Source organism: Trichoplusia ni, chromosome 6 (assembly GCF_003590095.1).
Source record: "Trichoplusia ni isolate ovarian cell line Hi5 chromosome 6, tn1, whole genome shotgun sequence".
NCBI lineage: Eukaryota > Metazoa > Arthropoda > Insecta > Lepidoptera > Noctuidae > Trichoplusia > Trichoplusia ni.
Genome location: NC_039483.1, coordinates 4,040,152 through 4,059,587, shown reverse-complemented (window position 1 = coordinate 4,059,587; position 19,436 = coordinate 4,040,152). Strand labels below are relative to the sequence as shown.

The following is a 19,436-nucleotide window of genomic DNA, read 5'->3' as shown; positions in this document are numbered from 1 at the left end:
TTCCTCTCCGGGGCAGGAATTTAACGCTAACCTTCTCATCTGGCGTGCAGTCAACACATCTTTAAATCAATAAAAACGTTATTAAAAATGCTTGTATCTATTTTAAGATATGTTTAAGTACTTTTCCTTACTTCTACTCAGACCATGCGAAAGACAGTCAAAAATGCTCACTCTCTTCTAACTCTAACAAAATTCCACCAATAGGTTATATTATGTATAGCTTGGTTATATTTTTATGTCCTAAATATACAAGGGTTGCTTTTCCCCAGCGGAACGCGAAGGGACCCCAACTTTCACTCCGCAATTTAATAAATATTAGATGTAAAACAGGGATGGTATAAATAAAACAAAGTGTTTTATAACTTGAAACTATTTTATGTCAACATCGAGTTAATGTAATTGCCAAACTAATTACAAATATTTACAGCGTTGAGCATCAGCGAATCCTTAACTAATTTATATTTTAGTATGTTCAGACGTGTTTCTGAATAGATTTAAATAATTATCAAGACTATATCGTCATAGTCAATTCTATTCTAATAATTTAAAAGACCAGATTTCAGTTTATTTGTATACGTAAACTAGCTGTTCCGGCGAAAATTATCAGCCGCCATGCCCATGCCGGGCTGATTTTTGTGAACCTAAATTATCCAGGGCGCGCCGCCCAAAGGAATAAAAAACATCAGTCCAGCCGTTTAGGAGTTATTTTTGACTAATTCTTTATACTTATACGAAGTATAGTATAGATGATTGGCGACAAAAAGTCAGCTTTTTGACGCAAAAAGAAAAAGTTAAAAAAAATCAAGTGTAGCATCAATACTGAAACTATTTTGCATTTACATTTACAAAAACGCAAACTCGAAAGTCTTCGATGGATACAATTCGTCTGAACATACTTTAAAATATAAAGTCAACATAATATAATGACTATCGAACATAATACAGAAATGAAATCAAAACAATTTGTAAAGGATATTACACAGAATCTTAATTGAAAATATCGGTAAAAAAAATTATAAACTTTGACAGAGAGCCTAAAACATTCAGCCATTATAAAGACTTAAGAGAGTAACATAATAATACGAAATAATGTGTAATTAAATGGCACTTTAAAAAAGCGATGATTGCTACAAGACGTAAAATAAATAATTGTTTCGCTGCTAAGCGTAAGCATTATTCATAGGAAATATCCCTAAGTTATGATATATTTACAAACAATTTATACACGGTTTAATGTACGATATTTACATTTCTATTTTATTTCCGTTTCAAAATTTTAGTATAAATGCGAATGTGTCAAAAGAATTGCAAAGGACCAGAATATCTACTTTTCCGGACTACGAAATGGACAGACGTGATTTCTACTATCACTTCTTAATCATTTTCATAGAAAAATATTCTGAAAACCTGAAATTATTACTCGCAATAGAAAATAGTGCGAATGGAAAACTGCAAAGCATCAGTATGTCGGCGAGTAAGAGACGTGACTTAGGCAGTTGACTTTACAATCAGCGTTGGTTTCGGAAAAATGTAACTTGTCTACAATCCCTGGCCCTTTCCCTTTGGCCATGAAAGCATAATATAAGCATATGTGTAGAGACAAACAAAATTATAAAAAAATCGCATTTTACATTTGAGATCATTACGAGCAAAAAATGCAGAAAAAGAACAAGTAGGTAGTAGAAAAAATTGTAATTTGCGACGATTACAAAAATGTACAAAACTGATTTGGCGTAATTTATACAATTATAATATCTAATCATTCCAAGCCTTAAGGTAAAACCTCACAAATGTACAATGAGCCTTATTTTAAGTGTGACATCATTAATCCTTGTGTCAAATCTACGCGTTAAGGTTATTAAAGATTCCTTAGAATTACAATACAATAATGTTACTATTCATCTTATAAAATACGTATCACAATCGATTCATAATGTTACCTTAAATAAATTTCACTATTATAGTACAGTTTCGTCACTTGCAATTTCACACTACGCTCTGTTCATGATAATGGTCATTGTGGCACTAAATTGGGTTCCTTTGCCAATTTAAAAGGTTTTTTTTAGGTCGTGCACATATGTTATGATGGTCTCTTTTTGATTGAAGTTTGTGTTGCTATTAGCAAAAAAATGCAGCTTGATTTTGTTGGTTTAGAATTCTGTAAAAAACAGTCACGACCTCATTTTTAAAGTCTACAATACTATAAAGAACACATTCAATTCTTCCAGCGTCACATTAAATACCAAAACGTCCATTATCTCAACAGGTTCCTAAATCCCACGAACACCACTAGTTAGAGAGTCCACAATTACTGTTCTCATTTTCTTTATCGACCCTGAGGTCCTGAGACCCTGGTCGCTGCCACAATCACGTGTGGGAGTGCCCCAGGCTGCCGTGAGAATGGTGATGATTGGCTGCGAGGTGATGGAAGTAGGGGGCGTAAGGACCTGGTCCTGTGAAGGGGTAAGGCACCCCGTGGGAATACAGGAGGCCTCCGGGGTAAGGGCCTGAGGGAAAGCCTCCAGCTGAAGGCGGTGGAACTGTGGGACTGTTGACGTCCATCCCCGGGTTCTGCTTTTTCCATTTCGTGCGACGGTTTTGGAACCAGATTTTGACCTGAGGAAGAAATATTCTATTAAGACTTGAAAGTTTATAAACAGTTTTGCCAGATCTACTTATTTTATTCTTTTATTCAATCGTCAAGAGGAAGGTATCTCTGATCTTCTGTCAGTTTAAATTGCCTGTAAGAAGTGAAATAAGAAATCAAGAGTAATTTCAAGGGTAATATCAAAGAACAAAACACTTACTGGCTGGCTATTTAAAAATAAGTAACATGTCTCAAAGGACTTTACCAACCTGTGTTTCTGTCAAACTCAAACTGAGCGCCAAGTTCAGTCGCTCGCAGACCGACAGATACCTCGTGGTCTTGAACTTATTCTCCAAAGACACCAGCTGCTCATAGGTGAAGGCTGTTCTCGCTCGTCTTGGCTTCGTTCCCCCTTTGGAATCTCTCGAGGAACTTCCCTTGCCTTTCTTGGAGCTGGAGCTGGTGGGACTCTTCGGGTCCCCGTTTTCGTCCAGATCTGATTGTGTGAGGATGTCGTCGTCCAGGTTCGACGTCTGGTCGTCCGTTTCCACTTCATCTGCCTCAATATCTGAGTGCTGGAGATGGTCTTTTACTGTAACAAAGTATGGCCGTTACTTATTTGTTTTAGAATAAATTGTTCTGTCTTAGTGACTTTTTTTGAAGACCACTGAAACAATAAATGGTAATAATGTGGCTTAATAATATCAGATTATTTTTACTTATAAAATTAGTGGTGACAGTTAAGATTAAAAAAGCAGCTCATTAAATTGTTGCCTACGCTCCAAATAATTTTATACTTTTTATGTTCCTTTAATAAATTCAACTCAAATTAATTCTATTCGACTCTCTCTCAAAATACTTCTGTCATCTGAAAATTATGAATTTTGAAAACCAATTATCAATCTGAAAATCTATTAGAGTGAGGTTATAAACAAGAAGTTTTTATAGCTTCCTCATAACACTACGTTCATAAAAAAATGTTTTTCAGATGATATAATGGACATTTCCGTTTCCTTCTCAGTCGGCGCGCGTGGCCGGTGTTGCCAATGCGAAATAGTTTTAAAACAGCTATTAATTTTTAATGTGGTAACATTGGTTAGAAATTCGAAGTCCGGATACATTAAAATATAATTTATGGCGGGACAGTTTTGTCTTTAGTAAAATTAGTAAAATGCGAATTTTAATGGTGGACAGGATATATAAATATTAGCGGAATTAGCTCTGTGTTTTATATCGTTTAATATTGAGTTTCGGAAACATAGAATGGCCGTCTGATAGCCGTTAAATGCTGAAAATGCGGTCGATTTATACTGTGAGATGTAAATGTGCGTGAAACAGTTAACAATCTGTTAATATGTTGGAATTGTCGCGCTGAAGACATTACGAGTGCCTTCATATACTTAGCAAACAGCTAATTGGCGATCAGCAGGAGGATATGAATAACAGCGGGATCAATAACTCACGCGGGAACACAGATGTGCGAAATAATGGAGGAGCAGAATATCTGCGGTATCAGCACGAATTAGATGTTATTTAGAAAAATTGCTATTTAACTAGCTTTAAAATACATTTCTAACGCGTATTTATTAAAAAGTGAAAAGATTTGTAAAAAACAAGCATAATGTCGTATGTGGATATCTTAATAACATAGTACGGCTGCACCTTCAAAATACTTTTAATACTCCCATTAATTAGTAAAAAAGGGTTCAAAAAGCGTAATAATGTATGAATATTGCTTCGAAAACTTATATTTTTACTATCAATTGACAATATTTTTGAAATTAAACTGTCAATTCTATTCTTCGTGTAATGCTTGAAACTTTTATTAGCTCAATCATATGAGAAAACTATAAATAAAATTACCTACATCAATGTTATTTCAGCTCCTATTCAACGTCTTAAAATATTTCTAACATTTAACAACAAGCAAATAAAACACCCTATTGGAAAATATACTTATAAGAAAACTGGTCATTCACAAAGGTCCTAACAACAAATTCCCTCCAATCAAAAATAGCCTTTAAAAACCACATTTAGGGTTTAATTTCCTTTGTACGTTGTAGTCGTTTAAGTTTTTAGTTTTTATGCTAGTTGTCCACAACGCTCAGCACGAATTAGTGCGATAAAATAAGGAGCAGATGTCGCGACGACGACGGATATATTATTATTGGTGCGCATGCGCATGCGTCGCGTTCTCTTCGAATTAAATACGGTAGGTATTAGGGTTCTAGTGTAGCTGGAGTAGGTGGACTGTTGTGAGATAGTTTATTGATTACCGATGAATTTACTTATTTAGAAAGTTGCTTAGATTGATATTTTTTTATTCTTACGTCTTAATTGGTTATGAGCCTAAATAAAATATTTTAATTTTAATTAATCTTTACTACAATGTTGTGAATGTCAATGTAAGGTTGTTTGTTACGCTTTCAAGCGAAAAATATTTAACCGATCATCATGTAACTTTGTACACATGTTTTTGAGGCTCTAGAAGTAATACAAGTTCTGTTTTAATCCATTTAAATGGATTTTGATTCTGACTTAATTTATGCTTTACGCCGATACCCACGCAGGCGGAACCGCGGGCCATCGCTAGTTTTCCCTTGTTTACACGTATCTTAAAGAAACGGTGACCCAATATTAATTATATTTTAAAGCTTCTTTTCATCTGTAAGATATACTAATAGCTTATAATATCTATAGCTTGATAATGACACAAGCCTAATACCCAAACAAATAAAGCGCATAGTTTAAGGGGCTCATTTGTCTGTCCGTGAGTAGTTGGCTGCGACGCTGGCATGCCTGCTTAATTGACTGCCCGGCACTAAAAGTACCAGCATTACTAGTACACCACTATTAGTACCGTGAATTAATTCGGTCGAAGGCCATTTTTGATGTATGTGAGTTGTGAGGAATTTGGTCGCAAAATATAGTACTTGTTTATCTGAAGCCAAAATTTGTTTTAAATGCTGCGTCCGCGCATGGCTATATCATATCGTCACCTTTCATTAAGATAGAAAAACTCTAACGGTAGGTAGAAAGCTGCTATTTTCTTTTTTTTTTTCAATTTTTAGAGTAGCTTCAAACCTGATGACAATGCAATTTACAACTATAAAAAAGACCGGACCGACTTTGATAAAATTTGAATGGAAGTGACATTTAAAAACGTGAGCTTTTAGGTTTTTAAATTGGTTAATTATTTTTACTCTACCGTTTATAAGTGTAGTGTAAGTTCATAGATAGTACTGTTATTTCAACAGATCCCCGTGATATCAGGTTTCCCCTACAAAGCCTTCGTTCCGTGTAAACTCGTGTTACGGCGAAGGATTTACAAGCGTGTCGCGGGGATGACGTGTGACGTCATAGGGGTGACGTCATCCTACACGTGTTGTAGTGCTGAATGTACTATTGTATTTGTTACTATTTACTACTGTGTGATTTACAGGTATGTTAACATATGTTGGGATGAAAATATGTTTTATTCTGATGGGAATCATGAAATGACTCCTCGCGCTTTGGGTTGAGCGAAAGGGAGTGTCAGCCTTTTACTGACTAAAACCCACACATGTTTCCTTTCTTTGCCCTTTGTGAACCGGGGCAGCGGTATCCCGTTCGGTCAGTCAGGCTGGATGAATAGTCTGTGTTAATTCAAGTTTTTACTTATGAGCTAACTTTTCAGATAGAAATTTAAACTGGACCAGCCTACTTTCACCCTAATAGTGGTGTTATATCTTTCACTTGACAGTCTTGGCCTTTTTCTGCATCTTCAACAAGATCTAGATCTGTAAATTCTATTGTCATGGGACTACAATTTAATCCGAGCTTAAAAATGGGACTAATATTAGCCATCTTTATTTTTTAGAGATGTATGTTAGCATACGTTGGTTGGTATGTTAGGTTAAATTGTATCAAAAAACAATGTGAATAAGTGTTGTTTGTCCCCAAAAAAGAGAGCTTATAAAAACTAAATATTTTTTGGGGAAATAACTACTGCTACAAGATCAACCATTTTTAATTTGATACGTTTGTTAGTAAGAGCATACAATTGTCGTTCCATAATCCTAATTAAAATATCATTACTTAATTTCGACTAACAATATCAATCGTTACAGCATCGCTCCCGACGCACGGAGCGCCTCCCCGAACCTCCCCAAATCCCGCCGAGGAAAGGCACTTGTAATCGAGAGGGCTTTATTAATTACAAACTTGGACCACAACCACCCCACTACTCACACACGAACCACCCAAACCCCAACGAATTATCATCCCTAACACCGCTAACTAAGGTCAAAAATCCTATAACAGCCTCACATTAACCCAGCCCAGTCTTATCTCTTGGGCGTAAGCATCAACAGTGACTTAATTCAAAGAATTTAGAACTCAATTCTATGAATTTTAAGATCGTTTTTCGGTTGGTGCGTATCTTCAAATAGAGCTCATCAATTTGTTAAATGAAGAAAATGGAGATGTGTAATTTGGGAAGGATTCTTGGTCGGCTGGCTCCGGTAATGTGTGCCTTGTTCACAGTTATGTCGGGCCGTTTGTACTTAACTGTCTCGTGAGGATCAAGGTACTGGTATCGGTAACATCCTGGATTACGTAGGAGCTTGGGTAAGTGATATTTCGCGTAGAGTATACAATTCTTTACTGGGAAATGTAAACGAGCATGTAAAGCATATGAGATAGAGCTCCTTACCATCCTAACAACGGGAGAATCTTTACGTTTGTTGTTACAATAAGAATTCATTTTTGAAATCTTGTCAAAAGTTGCCTAAAAAATGACTGCTATGGAACTCTTAAATCTAATTGTCTAATTTAGGTCTAACAATAGTTTATATGTAAGTCGGAGTTAAAAAAAACATCTTTGTCTGAAAATTAAATTGCAAATTACGTAGAAAATCTTTTTGCAACCAAAGGCTCAAATTTTGCCAGTACCTAGACACATTAAATTGATACAGAAAAAATGCCATTTAAATAGCCGTGAAATTTCAGCAAGATACATTTAACCCCTTCAATGCTATTTATTTTTTACAATCTAATAAACGGTCTCTATAATTTGTTGTTAACGTAAAGACACGGCTATTTTACCTAAGTAGGTGTATCTAATTGGGTAAAAACTTCGAAAAATTCTTCGCAAAATTGTATAAGAGATTATTAGCGATGGATTTTAAAATACGGACTCTAATTTAAATTTGAATTTAAATAGAGAACTAAAGAATGGTCAATATTACAATGAACAATTTAATTGGAATGATTTTTTTCATTTTATTAAGTCTAGACCTAAATATAGAATTAAATAAATAATTAAGCTAGTGGTTTCTTAGGTTTACGCGAATGTTAGACATTGAAATGAAACTACTTTTACGGATTTTATCGCGGTTTAATTTTAGATTTTTAGATCTTTGCAGGTATCATGGTCAGTCTGCCCGTGACCATGATACCTGCAAAAGTTTCGAAACGTCGGGAACTGAAATCTAAAATTAAACCGCGATAAAATCCGTAAAAGTAGTTTCATTTCAAAATAATTAAGCTTTGAAAAAGCAATATTATTTGATGCAACAATATAGATAATATTAATAACTGAGTTTTACATAAATCAATATAGATTTATGTAAAACTCAGATGTACCATATTTTTCGTTAAATTCAGAGACGGTATTAGAAGACCTGTTTTTTTTACGAACACCAGTCTTATGAACCATTAAGATTCGAATACCTATATAACTTGTGATACTCTCTTCGTTCCAAAGAGTCTTCCACTCTTTTCGGACCGAAAAAATTCTACCTAGATTGCAACAACCAAATGACATTATAACTTCTATTTCTAATAATAGGTATATTTTAATATATAAAATTACAATAAAAGCACCAAACTCCCTCAATTTGTATTCACAACAAGCTTCAGGCATTTTCACGTAATTCCTGTGCCGTAATTAAAAAGTCAAGGGAACAGTGTTGCCAACATTAAGCCGCTCGTTAACAGCCGCGGCTTCCAGTTAGATGGTTCGTGATATAATTTTAATGATTTTCGAGTTTACTTCCAATTGATTTTACCTAATTTTGGTTTTGTAAATCTTGTTCAAATGATTTACAGTATTTTTTGTAGAGTTTTATTTAAGTGAGTTTTCTTACGGTTGGAGGTCAATCAAGTTTTACTTGTCAGGCATAATATTTGCTTGTATGTGCTATGATGTAAAACTAAGGTATCTGCCGTTATCTGAACAGTCGTTTTAGAACAAATGTACTTAGAAAGGTTTGGTTTATTTTACGGAAAACCAAGGGATCTCTAGACTACCGTAGCGTCTAAAATAAATCTTGGACTCCTGGTAATTTTGACTATTCATATGACATTATCTACGCATATTACCCTAACAATATCAGAGTGAACACAAATCTCAAGGAATCACGACGTGTATGGAGGGACGCGTTCGTCCGTGCCGTCCAACGCGTCCACCCGTACTTAAAGGCCCGAAAAATAAGCCAATCCTAACCCTAAACGCTTCTAAAATTTATGTCCGCCTCTTGACCCTCGCAACGCCTTATTCACCTTTTATTTTTATTTGAGTGAGCAAGGAACAAATCTTAGCGTAAAAGGGATAATAAAATAATCGTTAGATTCGTTTAGACGACTCTAATTTCACGGATTGCTGCGCAAAGGGACGAGACCAATGTAGGGTTGATTCTGTCCCGCTCGCTCGCTCTAGGGGGCGGTATGTCCCTCTCTGTCTAGCGCCGTCCAATCGACGGGAGTGAGTTGCACAAGTTGCAGACTTGGTCCTCTTATTTTTTTCCTTGTTTGCGGGTTTGTACGTACGCGAAGTTTTTTTCCGCGGTGGAAATGTTTTTTGTGGATATCTGGAGTTTATTTTAACAAGTTCGAATATTTTATGTGAAGTTAGTTTCTTGTTTGGCGGGTGCCGTCTTCGTTTGAATGTAGCTTTTGGCTGCGAAATTTATAAATTTGAAACTAGAAAACTAGAAACATATAGATGGTTCGAAAATATCAACAATACCTAATTTGAGTAGAAATTAAAGTGAACTGATAGATCATCGAATCGAATTACCAAAGAAACATGAGTCCACCTTAGATAGTCATCATATTAACTCTCTTACACAAAACTCAGTTAATCAATAAAAACATTTTCTTTTAAAAAATATTGTCATATCATCAATACTTATTCTTAAATGCCATGTAAAAAGCCGCCCTGATACTCAAGTTAGTACAAACGATTACACTTAATAGTTATTATTTACATAGTCCGAAAATGGCGGAAGACTCTGTCGTGTCAGATAGACATCAGCTTAAAGTACAATACATCAATCGCTATCGGCCATCGTATCTTAATAGGCTATAGGATAAAGGAGTCTTCTTTATATACATAATATAAAAATGAATTGCTGTTAGTAAGTCTCCCTAAAACTCGAAAACGGCTGAACCGACTTGGCCTATTATGTTGCCTTGAAATATTCGTGAAAGTCCAGGGAATGTTTAATCCCACCAAAAACATTTTTATGTAAAATTTTGCCAAGACGAGGCCATAAGCTCGCACTCTCAAAAAGTTATCAGATCTCATGTAGAGCTCGTAGATGGGTGACCAACTTTGTCATAACGAGTTCCTCCGTGTTTCGGGAGGCACGTTAAATTGTGGGTCCCGGCTGTTATTCCTACATCTTTGACAGTCGTTACAGGTAGTCAGAAGCTTGAAAAAGTCTGACAGCCAGTCTAACCAAGGGGTATCGTGTTGCCCAGGTAACTGGGTAAGGAGGTCAGATAGGCAGTCGCTCCTTGTAAAACACTGGTACTTAGCTGAAACCGGTTGGACTGGTAGCCGACCCCAACATAGTTGGGAAAAGGCTAGGCCAATGATGAATGATCTCATGTAGAGCCAAGCTTCTAACACTACACGCCCTAACTCTACGAGGGATAACTTCACAAACTCTACTGTACCATAGTCAAAATATGTGGCTTGGCCATTTCGCTACATTCACAGACGTAAAGTGAAAAATTAATTTACTCTTCATTACTTTTGGGTTATACAATAGTTCTTGTAGTAACGGCTTGACCGCTCGTTATTACAAGAACTATTTTGACTAAGGTGTAGAGTTTGGTGGTTGGTGTTGTGCAGTCGGTATTGCTAGACTGAAACGAAACGGTTTGACCGATTTTCACATATTTTTTTAATTAAGTAGGTCTGGGAATCTTCAACGTAAAACCATTAAGACGATACATTTTTAACGAAATAGAAGTGTAACAGTGTTCATATATAAATATATATGAAAAAAAAAGTGTTACAACTTCTAACATAATGAATGTATGTCAGTCTAGAAAATAATCTAACGCTCAATGCTAACCGCGCTACGCATTGACCTTACGCGTCTATCAAAAAGTCATTATCTACATACCTATTATTATTTTAGTTGAAAACTTTATGAGAAAATTCACTTTACAACATTTCATAAAAAACAACTGACGTTAGCGCTTAAAAAGCTACAATATGGGCATTATAAAATTCATATAACATTAAAATATACGATAATAAACACCCAGAGGCATTTTACGCCTCTCCCGAACCTCTTAACCGATATAATTTAAAAAACAACATCTATTTAAAAACATCTATTTCATTTTAATATAAACATATCTATTAATTTGACAATAAAGCAAAGGAAACTATATATTCAGCCGGCGGCCGGACACAGCCGTGAAATCGACGCGGGAATCGGCGGCAACAGTGTATCATTTTGCAAATAAATCAGTCGGCCGGTAGAGGTCGGTACAGCTGCTCGTGATGACAGCTAGACTGCTTCCCTGGCCCTCGTAGATTTAATTTACAGATTTAAACAATCGCCTTAACGTTCAAATCGAGAATCTAGTCATATGCTGAATAAAATCTTTAACTAAAGTAAGTTGATAATATGCCTTGATAGAGCTTTTTTCGGTAATGAAATAATAGGCTTGTTATTACACAACTGATCTGATTAAGGCGCAACTACCTGTGTTATACTGGCTGTATCGTGTCAATAAAGAAATAGACGACATTATTTAGATAAGTCCAAAGAAGATTTAAACAGTTATAAGTTTATGTAGTTACATTTCTATCAGTATTAGTAAAAATAAATATAAATGACTCAAGTACAGCCAAAGCAACTCATTCAATAATTATGTTGGTTGTATATCGATATTTTCATGCCTATCCAAACTTAATGGGTGTCAACGCACAGTTTGTAATGATTCTACTTTTAAATGTATGACAAATGGAATCGAATTTGCCGCTCTTTAACAGGCGTGATTGGTTTGAACGCGCGTAGTGTTGGAATTAATGTTGATCATATTATTTACTACTGGCAACATGTTAACTGGATGTGAACGCAAAAACTCGAAAAGTAACGAACTGCTTTTTATACGTTTTTCACTAATGAATGAATTTAGTTAACAGGAAGATTTTTGTGTGCTATTCATGATTAGATCTGTTTCGGTTGAAATGTGACTGTGTTTAAACAAGATTTGATCAATAAAGTTGCCTATTCATAAAATGAAATAAGTAAGGTGCCTGTTCTACTTTTGCCCGTAGCAGTCACGACACAAGTTGGATTCGGAAGTTGGTATATTTAGTATATTTACCTAACATGGCAAAAAATATCTATTGTTACATTGAGTAGCAAGTAGCCAGGTCACGTCAAAGCACAAACGTGTGTTTTTATTTAAGGAAAAACTACAATGAATAGTTTAATGCGTTATTGCTTCGTGACCTAACAGTAAATGCTATAACAATACAGAATAAACTGATATCGGAACATCGTTGAACAAAACTAGCAACTTAACGCCATTTTAATAATTTTGAGGTTATTATCTTTTTCATTGAACTACGTGACTCGAGCACCAAATTCAAAGCATATGTTAATTTGCGGGCGACAAAATACATTATAAACTTTATTGCAACACAATAAAACTCATATTAAAATGATTTGTCGTTGCCGACGGGCGGTTTTATTTTGGGCTTTTTGACAGCTGATGTCTAAATTGATCACGTGGTTTCGTTCGTGATTTAAATTCTCGACCGTTTATTGTAATCGAAATTCAAATTGACACGTTATTTCTATTGTTAGTTGTAATTAGTTTATGAGCGAGTGTGAATGTGGACATAATTACGTGTGAATTAATTTATTATTATTTTTGTTTTCTGCAACGTACTTGTGTAATCTCGAAGGTCGTACCTGTGTTTAATGAGGTCATGTCCGGAACAAGGAAATGTTAAACGAAAGCTGTTATTACTAAATAAATTGTCTGTCAAAAGTCAAGTTTAAATATTTTACAGAAAATACGTCATATATGAACTGACGGGAATAGTTCTAGTCTATTAAAATATGTTGCGATCCGGAAATTAGGAGTATTCATGCCGCCTGGAATAATCTATTTCCTATGAGCCAATGGAAATTTAACTAGATTGCAAAAATTCCCAATTGCTTTATTAAATTGAAAGACAGAATTAAATAAAAACGGAAGTTAAAATGTGTCAACATACAATAACAATTTATGATTGAATTGTATAATAATAAGATATTCAAATAAATTCTATACCAATTAAAATAATATTTTCCACAAATAATTCTTTGTGCGAAATAGGAACTGAATACCTATTTACAATACAAAAAAACGCAAGCAATATCAATTGGTTTATTTCAAATTACCTAGCATATAAGCGACGCGCGACGGGTCACGTGCGAAGCCAAAAGATCAATTTTCCTTCTCTATTGACCCACAGAATTGGGTACCTACCAATGACTCCTAAAGTAAGACTAGCAGATGTGGGAACGAGACAGCACTAGACAGCGTAGATCGGCATCTCGCTTCTACACATTCAACACTTGAAAGTGTGGTAAAAGATTATTAAATCGCTTTTATAAGAATATATTGTATTGAGTTCTGTTCTATAGAAACAGATGATATAATTTTACAGTCACCGTTTCTTCATTATCTATTTGCATGATTTTGGAAATAAGAGCAAGGAGACAAAAATAGGCAATATTAGTGAAGGCATTCCGTATGAAATCGTATGTACTGTATTATTTAAAAATCAACATCTTTTTTTAATAATCACTAGTAGCTGTCTCGGTGAACTACTTACCACCTAACAGTCGATGATAACAATGCAGACAATCATAATATCTTTTTGGTAACTTTTCCATATTTTATCACCTTTTAAACCTTCCCTGGACTGCTACGAATATTTCAAGACTTAAATTAGCCAAATCGGTTCAGCCGTTTTCGACTTTTAGAGAGACTAACGAACAGCAATTCATTTTTATACCTAAAAAAAAAGAATTAAGAAGAAGATAAATGTAAAGAAAATTAATCTATGTATATCGTTCTATTATCCACAATCAAGCGACCGTTGGTTTGTTCAATCACAGGAAATACTACTATAAATATTTATGTTAAAAACAAATAATCCCTATAAAAACGTGTGAGTTAACCGTAAAGAAATCATTACGAATCCTCCTCTCAATAGCTATAATAGCTTTCGACAGGAGGATTCGTATAATAATATGAAATTCTCTATGTAAACTAATCTAACTTAAAAGATATTAATGTTTACTTCATTTCACCCTTTTTAGTTTGCACTTCAGATTTTACTTCACTAATAATAAACAATACCTATTGCTAAAAACTTGTCCGAATTATGAACCAGTACAAAAAAAATACAATCAGTCATAATTAGCAACAAAATCATCGTCTATTTTTGTTACATTAAACTTTCATCAATAATATTCGCCAGACTTTTCAAACTTTTTGTGATAAAACTTTTTACACGACTCATGTTTTAAATAAATTCTGTCTAACACTAGGTACCAACAAAAACACTAGCCTGCAACAGTATACTCTCAATTACGTGCTGATTCTGTGATGAAACCGCCATTTTTTATTCCCATTGTCACTATCCACTTTGTATCAAAGAAATTTGAATAAAAACATTGTTCGTTTTTCGTCTTTTAAAGAATTACTTTAATGATGTTCTTGTGTGGAATAATTACCTAGATATTGGCAACGGAAAGAATTATAAAAAGTGTTATAAGACCGGAAAATTGAGTTTAATAATGTCTTGGCATACAGAATGGCGTAGGATCTGGCGCCTCTTGAAGTAAGACTTTTTTTAATCATCCTAGCGTATGGAAAACCCAACTATATTGGGGGCTTCCAGTCGAATCGGATGCAGCTGACCATCGTTTTTTAAGAACGACTGCGACTACGTATCCGACCTCATCAGCCTAGTTAATAGGGCAAAAGATACCCCTTAGTGAGACGTACTAGTTGTCAGACTTTCAAGCTTCTAACTACTCGTAACGACTGTCAAAGATGTAAAAATAGCCAGGACTCACAATTACCGCACCTTCCGAAACACGGAGGAACTTGTTATGACAAAGATGGTCAGCCATCCACCTGTGATTGATCAACTTGTGCAGTTGTAACTTAGCCACGGTTCCTCTTGAAGTAAGACTTAAGCAGTTTAAAGAGAGACATCGCTCTACGCTTTACAGCTCGTTGTCTCGCTTCCACAGCTACTCTACTTTAATAGATGGTGCGAGACCATTTGAATGTGCGTAGCGTGGAACTATTCCACTATTCTTTCGTTCAGTGATTTCAATGAAATTCAATTATTGTGCTTTATCGTTTTTCACACTTTCTAATTAGATGATAAAGTGACCGTTTGGAAAAAAAAATACATTTTACACCAGTTAGTAGTAATCTATACTTCTATACTAATCTATATCTATATCTATACTTCTATACTCTATATACTAATATATAAAGCTGAAGAGTTTGTTTGTTTGTTTGAACGCGCTAATCTCAGGAACTACTGTTCCAAATTGAAAAATTCTTTTTGTGTTGAATAGCCCATTAATCGAGGAAGGCTTTAGGCTATAAACCATCACGCTGCGACTAATAGGAGCTAAGATACAATGGAAAATGTGAAAAAAAACCGAGGTATACCTAAATCATTACTTATATCTTCGGGGACGAAGTCGCGGGCAACAGCTAGTGTCTTTATAAAATGTTGAGATGTTATTTCGATTTAAAATAAGTGTTTTGGTATTTAATAAATAATAAAACATTATTTTCTCATTATCTATGAACGCGTTTAACATGTAATTTTGCTGAGATCAACTAGCAAGTATTAGGCATATTCAAAGCATCGCACATTTTATTATTCTACACTTTTTTTTACTTAAAATTGCTTGCCATACTAGTAAAGGAACATAACAATCACGACGATTCATTGACAATTTTTTATCACGTGATGACAAAATAAAACTAACTAATATAGAAATGTCATGTCTGAAGGGGCTCTTTAAAACAAGGAAATCATTTCAGGTCGAAATTAGAATCTCTAAGTCCTCTCGTGAGCATAGCCCCATTTAGCTAACAAAGCTTGTACAAGTAAAAAGGCACTGCACTGATTTGCCAAATAAAATAAGAACGAGTATAATAATATCATTATTTGGTAATCTTCTTTATGATCTTGGATCTCCAATCTTCATAAAAGAATAGCCGTCATCATTTAAAGTCTCTTACAATAAATATCAGTGGCGTATAATCCACACTATCATATAAAAATGCAAAGAAAATCAACCGCAACTTTCATAAAAGCTAAGAAAACTTAACCCACCAATTGGCTAAAGCTAAGCAATAAACATTCAATAAAGGCAAAGCTATAGCCACCTAGTTATAGCCACCCAGCTACAGTGCTGACTGCAGCCAACCCTAAGCCGGCGGCGTGTCGCGGCTTAGCGCGGCGGTACCGGGGCCCAACCCTTCGCCGCGACCGTATAGGTACCTATGACCGTGGAATTAGTGCATTGTGGACTTTGGCAAAACTGCATTAAGAATTTAAGTTTTATTTGTTAAAGCTATTATGACATTATTAATATACTGCAATCTTTAAAAGTGTATATTTCCTTATAGTGAAATTGCTTTCTTTGCGAAGTTTTATAATATGTTATGTTGTACGATTATATTTAACGTCCTGTTTCGATGTGATTTCCATTACTGCAGAACAATTTAATTTAATCGATTTTGAATTTATAAAAATATTATTAGACAATTTGAACAATACAAGCTTAAGAGCGAATGTAAAAAAGTCTTAAGCAATTTTATTTATATTTTGGTACATTACGTCTTGTCTCTTCAGACACAAATTATCCTATCATATATAAGTGTAAAATAGAATCACGCAATAACAAATGCAAAAGTACCTATACCTACACTATTCGGTACACGCCCCTCCGCCTTTATAGGACAGGGAAACCCAAAACAAGAAACTACAGTTTACGCTATGATTTGGAAACTAAACTTAACAATAAAAAAAATAATTATGATATTTGATAGTTTAGTAAATGCATTTAATTTTATTTATCATCTTTTGTCTGATTACCTAATGAGTAGTTAGAATTCGTTAATCACAAATAGCATAATTTTAAATAAAACAATCAAAAGTGGTAAAAGATCACTTTAAGCGTTTCGTTTTCCAACTCTATTTTTTTTAGTTATATTTTGTAGGTACATCTAAGAGATATAATAAGATTCCTATTAGATTCCAACTGATGTTCAAATGATATAACCAGAAGATCAAAGCGTTAAAATATTTTCCCCTAAAAAGCCAATGATAGTCCAACCAAATGAAGCATTTAAACTTTAATAACAACATTTTTTAACTATCGTCGGCATTTAAAAATATATCTATATGAATCAATAAAACATCAATCATTAGCGAATGTAAATTAGCATGTCCTTCTTTCAAAAAGGAGAAATTACGACTCTTCATAATACCTCAAAATATAAGATAAGTAACATTTAAGCCACGTATTCAATAATTCTTGAAAAGTATCCACTGAAGGTTAAATAATAGACTATGAGCAACCATTATAAATTGTAACCACTGAAAACCAAATCTTAAAAGAAGCTTTTATTATTTACTCCTAACACTATCATAAGTCACACATGGTATAATTTAATAGCATCTCAGAATCATCAAACAACACTAACTCACCAGAATCACTGTCATCCCGATCATAATGTGGTCTCCAGTACTGCTCATCGTAGCGCAGCGGCACCTCGGACCTCCCGGTGAACTTGGTGGGGTCCAGGATGTTCTCGACGGAGAAGGCGATGGCCGGCCGGTCCGCCCGGGTGAGCCCCAGCCTCCTCGTGAGGTCCACCGGCGCGGCCTCCTCCACTCCCACCACGTCCACTTCGCCGTTGGCCTCAGTCTCCCCCTCGGCCTCGTCCTCGGCCTTGTCCCGGCGCTCCTCCGATCCTCGCGCCATCGCAAGCATCGTCATAGCAAGGCCTATTTTAAATATATTTGGACTCGAAACATTTGAATGTTCTAAACTAACATTTCAGTTTTTAAACACTTTCACTGCACACAAGTGTTTTTTTTTAATTATTATTAAAGTCTTTTGGTTTCGTAATTAGCGCAGATTATCCAAAGATATCCGATTAGGATCGATGAGCTCGGTGTGTGAGTGCGGTCCGCGCGGAGGTCGCGAGGCGTGCTGGACACGTTCGTCCCGGCCCAACATCCGATAATCACAACTCGGCATCAACTGAAAGCGGGAGAGCAGAAACAGGCGGGCTCAGGCAAGGAGGGGCGACGCCAAGTGGGGGCCGGAGAGGAATCCCGACACCCGATTGGCGGCGGGAAACGAGGCGTGCCCGGGGTGGAGAAACGTAATCGAGCAATAAGGTTTAAACAATTTCGTTTAATACGTTGAATTATGTAAGAGAGCGGCGGGCAAGTAATCGCGCACAAGCGATAAGGCCATTTGCGCTACTTCGTTACGTATTAATGGGCCAGGAAATTGACTTATGAATATTAGAGGTCGCGGCGAGTTGAAGATCGGGCTAAAGCGGCCCCGGGCGGCTCCACGCGGCCGCGCTCGCTTATTTTCCTAGTTAAGCGCTGAAACAATGATGTTTATTGAGTTTTGAACTTAATGGGTTTGGGCGCGCGGCCGCGGGCCATTTGCGCCATTAGCTCCGTTTGTTTAGCCGACAACGTAACGACTTTTCATGGAAACGCTTTCCACGTATTACGTTACAGTTTCAGCTTTTGTTTTGATGGAAATTATAATTGCGAATAATCTGGATCACGGATTAAGACACATTTACATGTCCCTAATATTAGCTTATCATTAAAAAAGCGACGTGTCTGGTTCCATGAATCAAACTCAATAATATAACTCTTTTTTGCAGAGAATTGTTTTGAAAATTTTGAAATTTATAATTCTGTGTGCTCTGCGTTTATAAAAAATATTAGTAAGTAGTCATTCAAAATCTAATCTATTGTAATATTAAAACACCTAATCTGCTCACGATAACCTAATAGTACCTTTACCTTAGAATAACAACAGTGATGTTGATTATTTGTAATTATAATTTTTTTCTAAAGGAGGAGGAGCTCGTGGCTAAGCTATAACCGCATAAGTGATTCGATCCAAGTTAAGCTATGCTTGACGCGGTTGGACTTAGATTGGTGACCATCTTTGTCATAACGAGTTCCTCCCTGTTTCGGAAAGCACGTTAAATTGTGGGTCCCGGCTGTTATTCCTACATCTTTGACAGTCGTTACAGGCAGTCAGAAGCTTGAAAAAGTCTGACAGCCAGTCTAACCAAGGGGTATCGTGTTGCCCAGGTAACTGGGTTGAGGAAGACAGATAGGCAGTCGCTCCTTGTAAAACACTGGTACTTAGCTGAAATCGGTTGGACTGGTAGCCGACCCCAACATAGTTGGGAAAAGGCTAGGCCAATGAATGATATTTTTTCTAATACACAAGACACGAAACCACAATTA

At 35.7% G+C, this 19,436-nt stretch overlaps 1 protein-coding gene across 1 annotated transcript; it reads right to left on the bottom strand.

Annotated features, from left to right (window-relative positions):
- Positions 1-1,013: 1,013 nt before the first annotated feature.
- Positions 1,014-18,761, bottom strand: LOC113495352 (homeobox protein slou-like). The gene is made up of 3 exons (XM_026874038.1): positions 17,631-18,761; positions 2,857-3,179; positions 1,014-2,616 (listed from the first exon to the last, which is right to left on the bottom strand). The coding sequence occupies exons 1-3, from the start codon at positions 17,920-17,922 to the stop codon at positions 2,368-2,370; spliced, it is 864 nt and encodes a 287-aa protein (XP_026729839.1). The 5' UTR covers positions 17,923-18,761; the 3' UTR covers positions 1,014-2,367.
- Between the last annotated feature and the right edge of the window lie 675 nt (positions 18,762-19,436).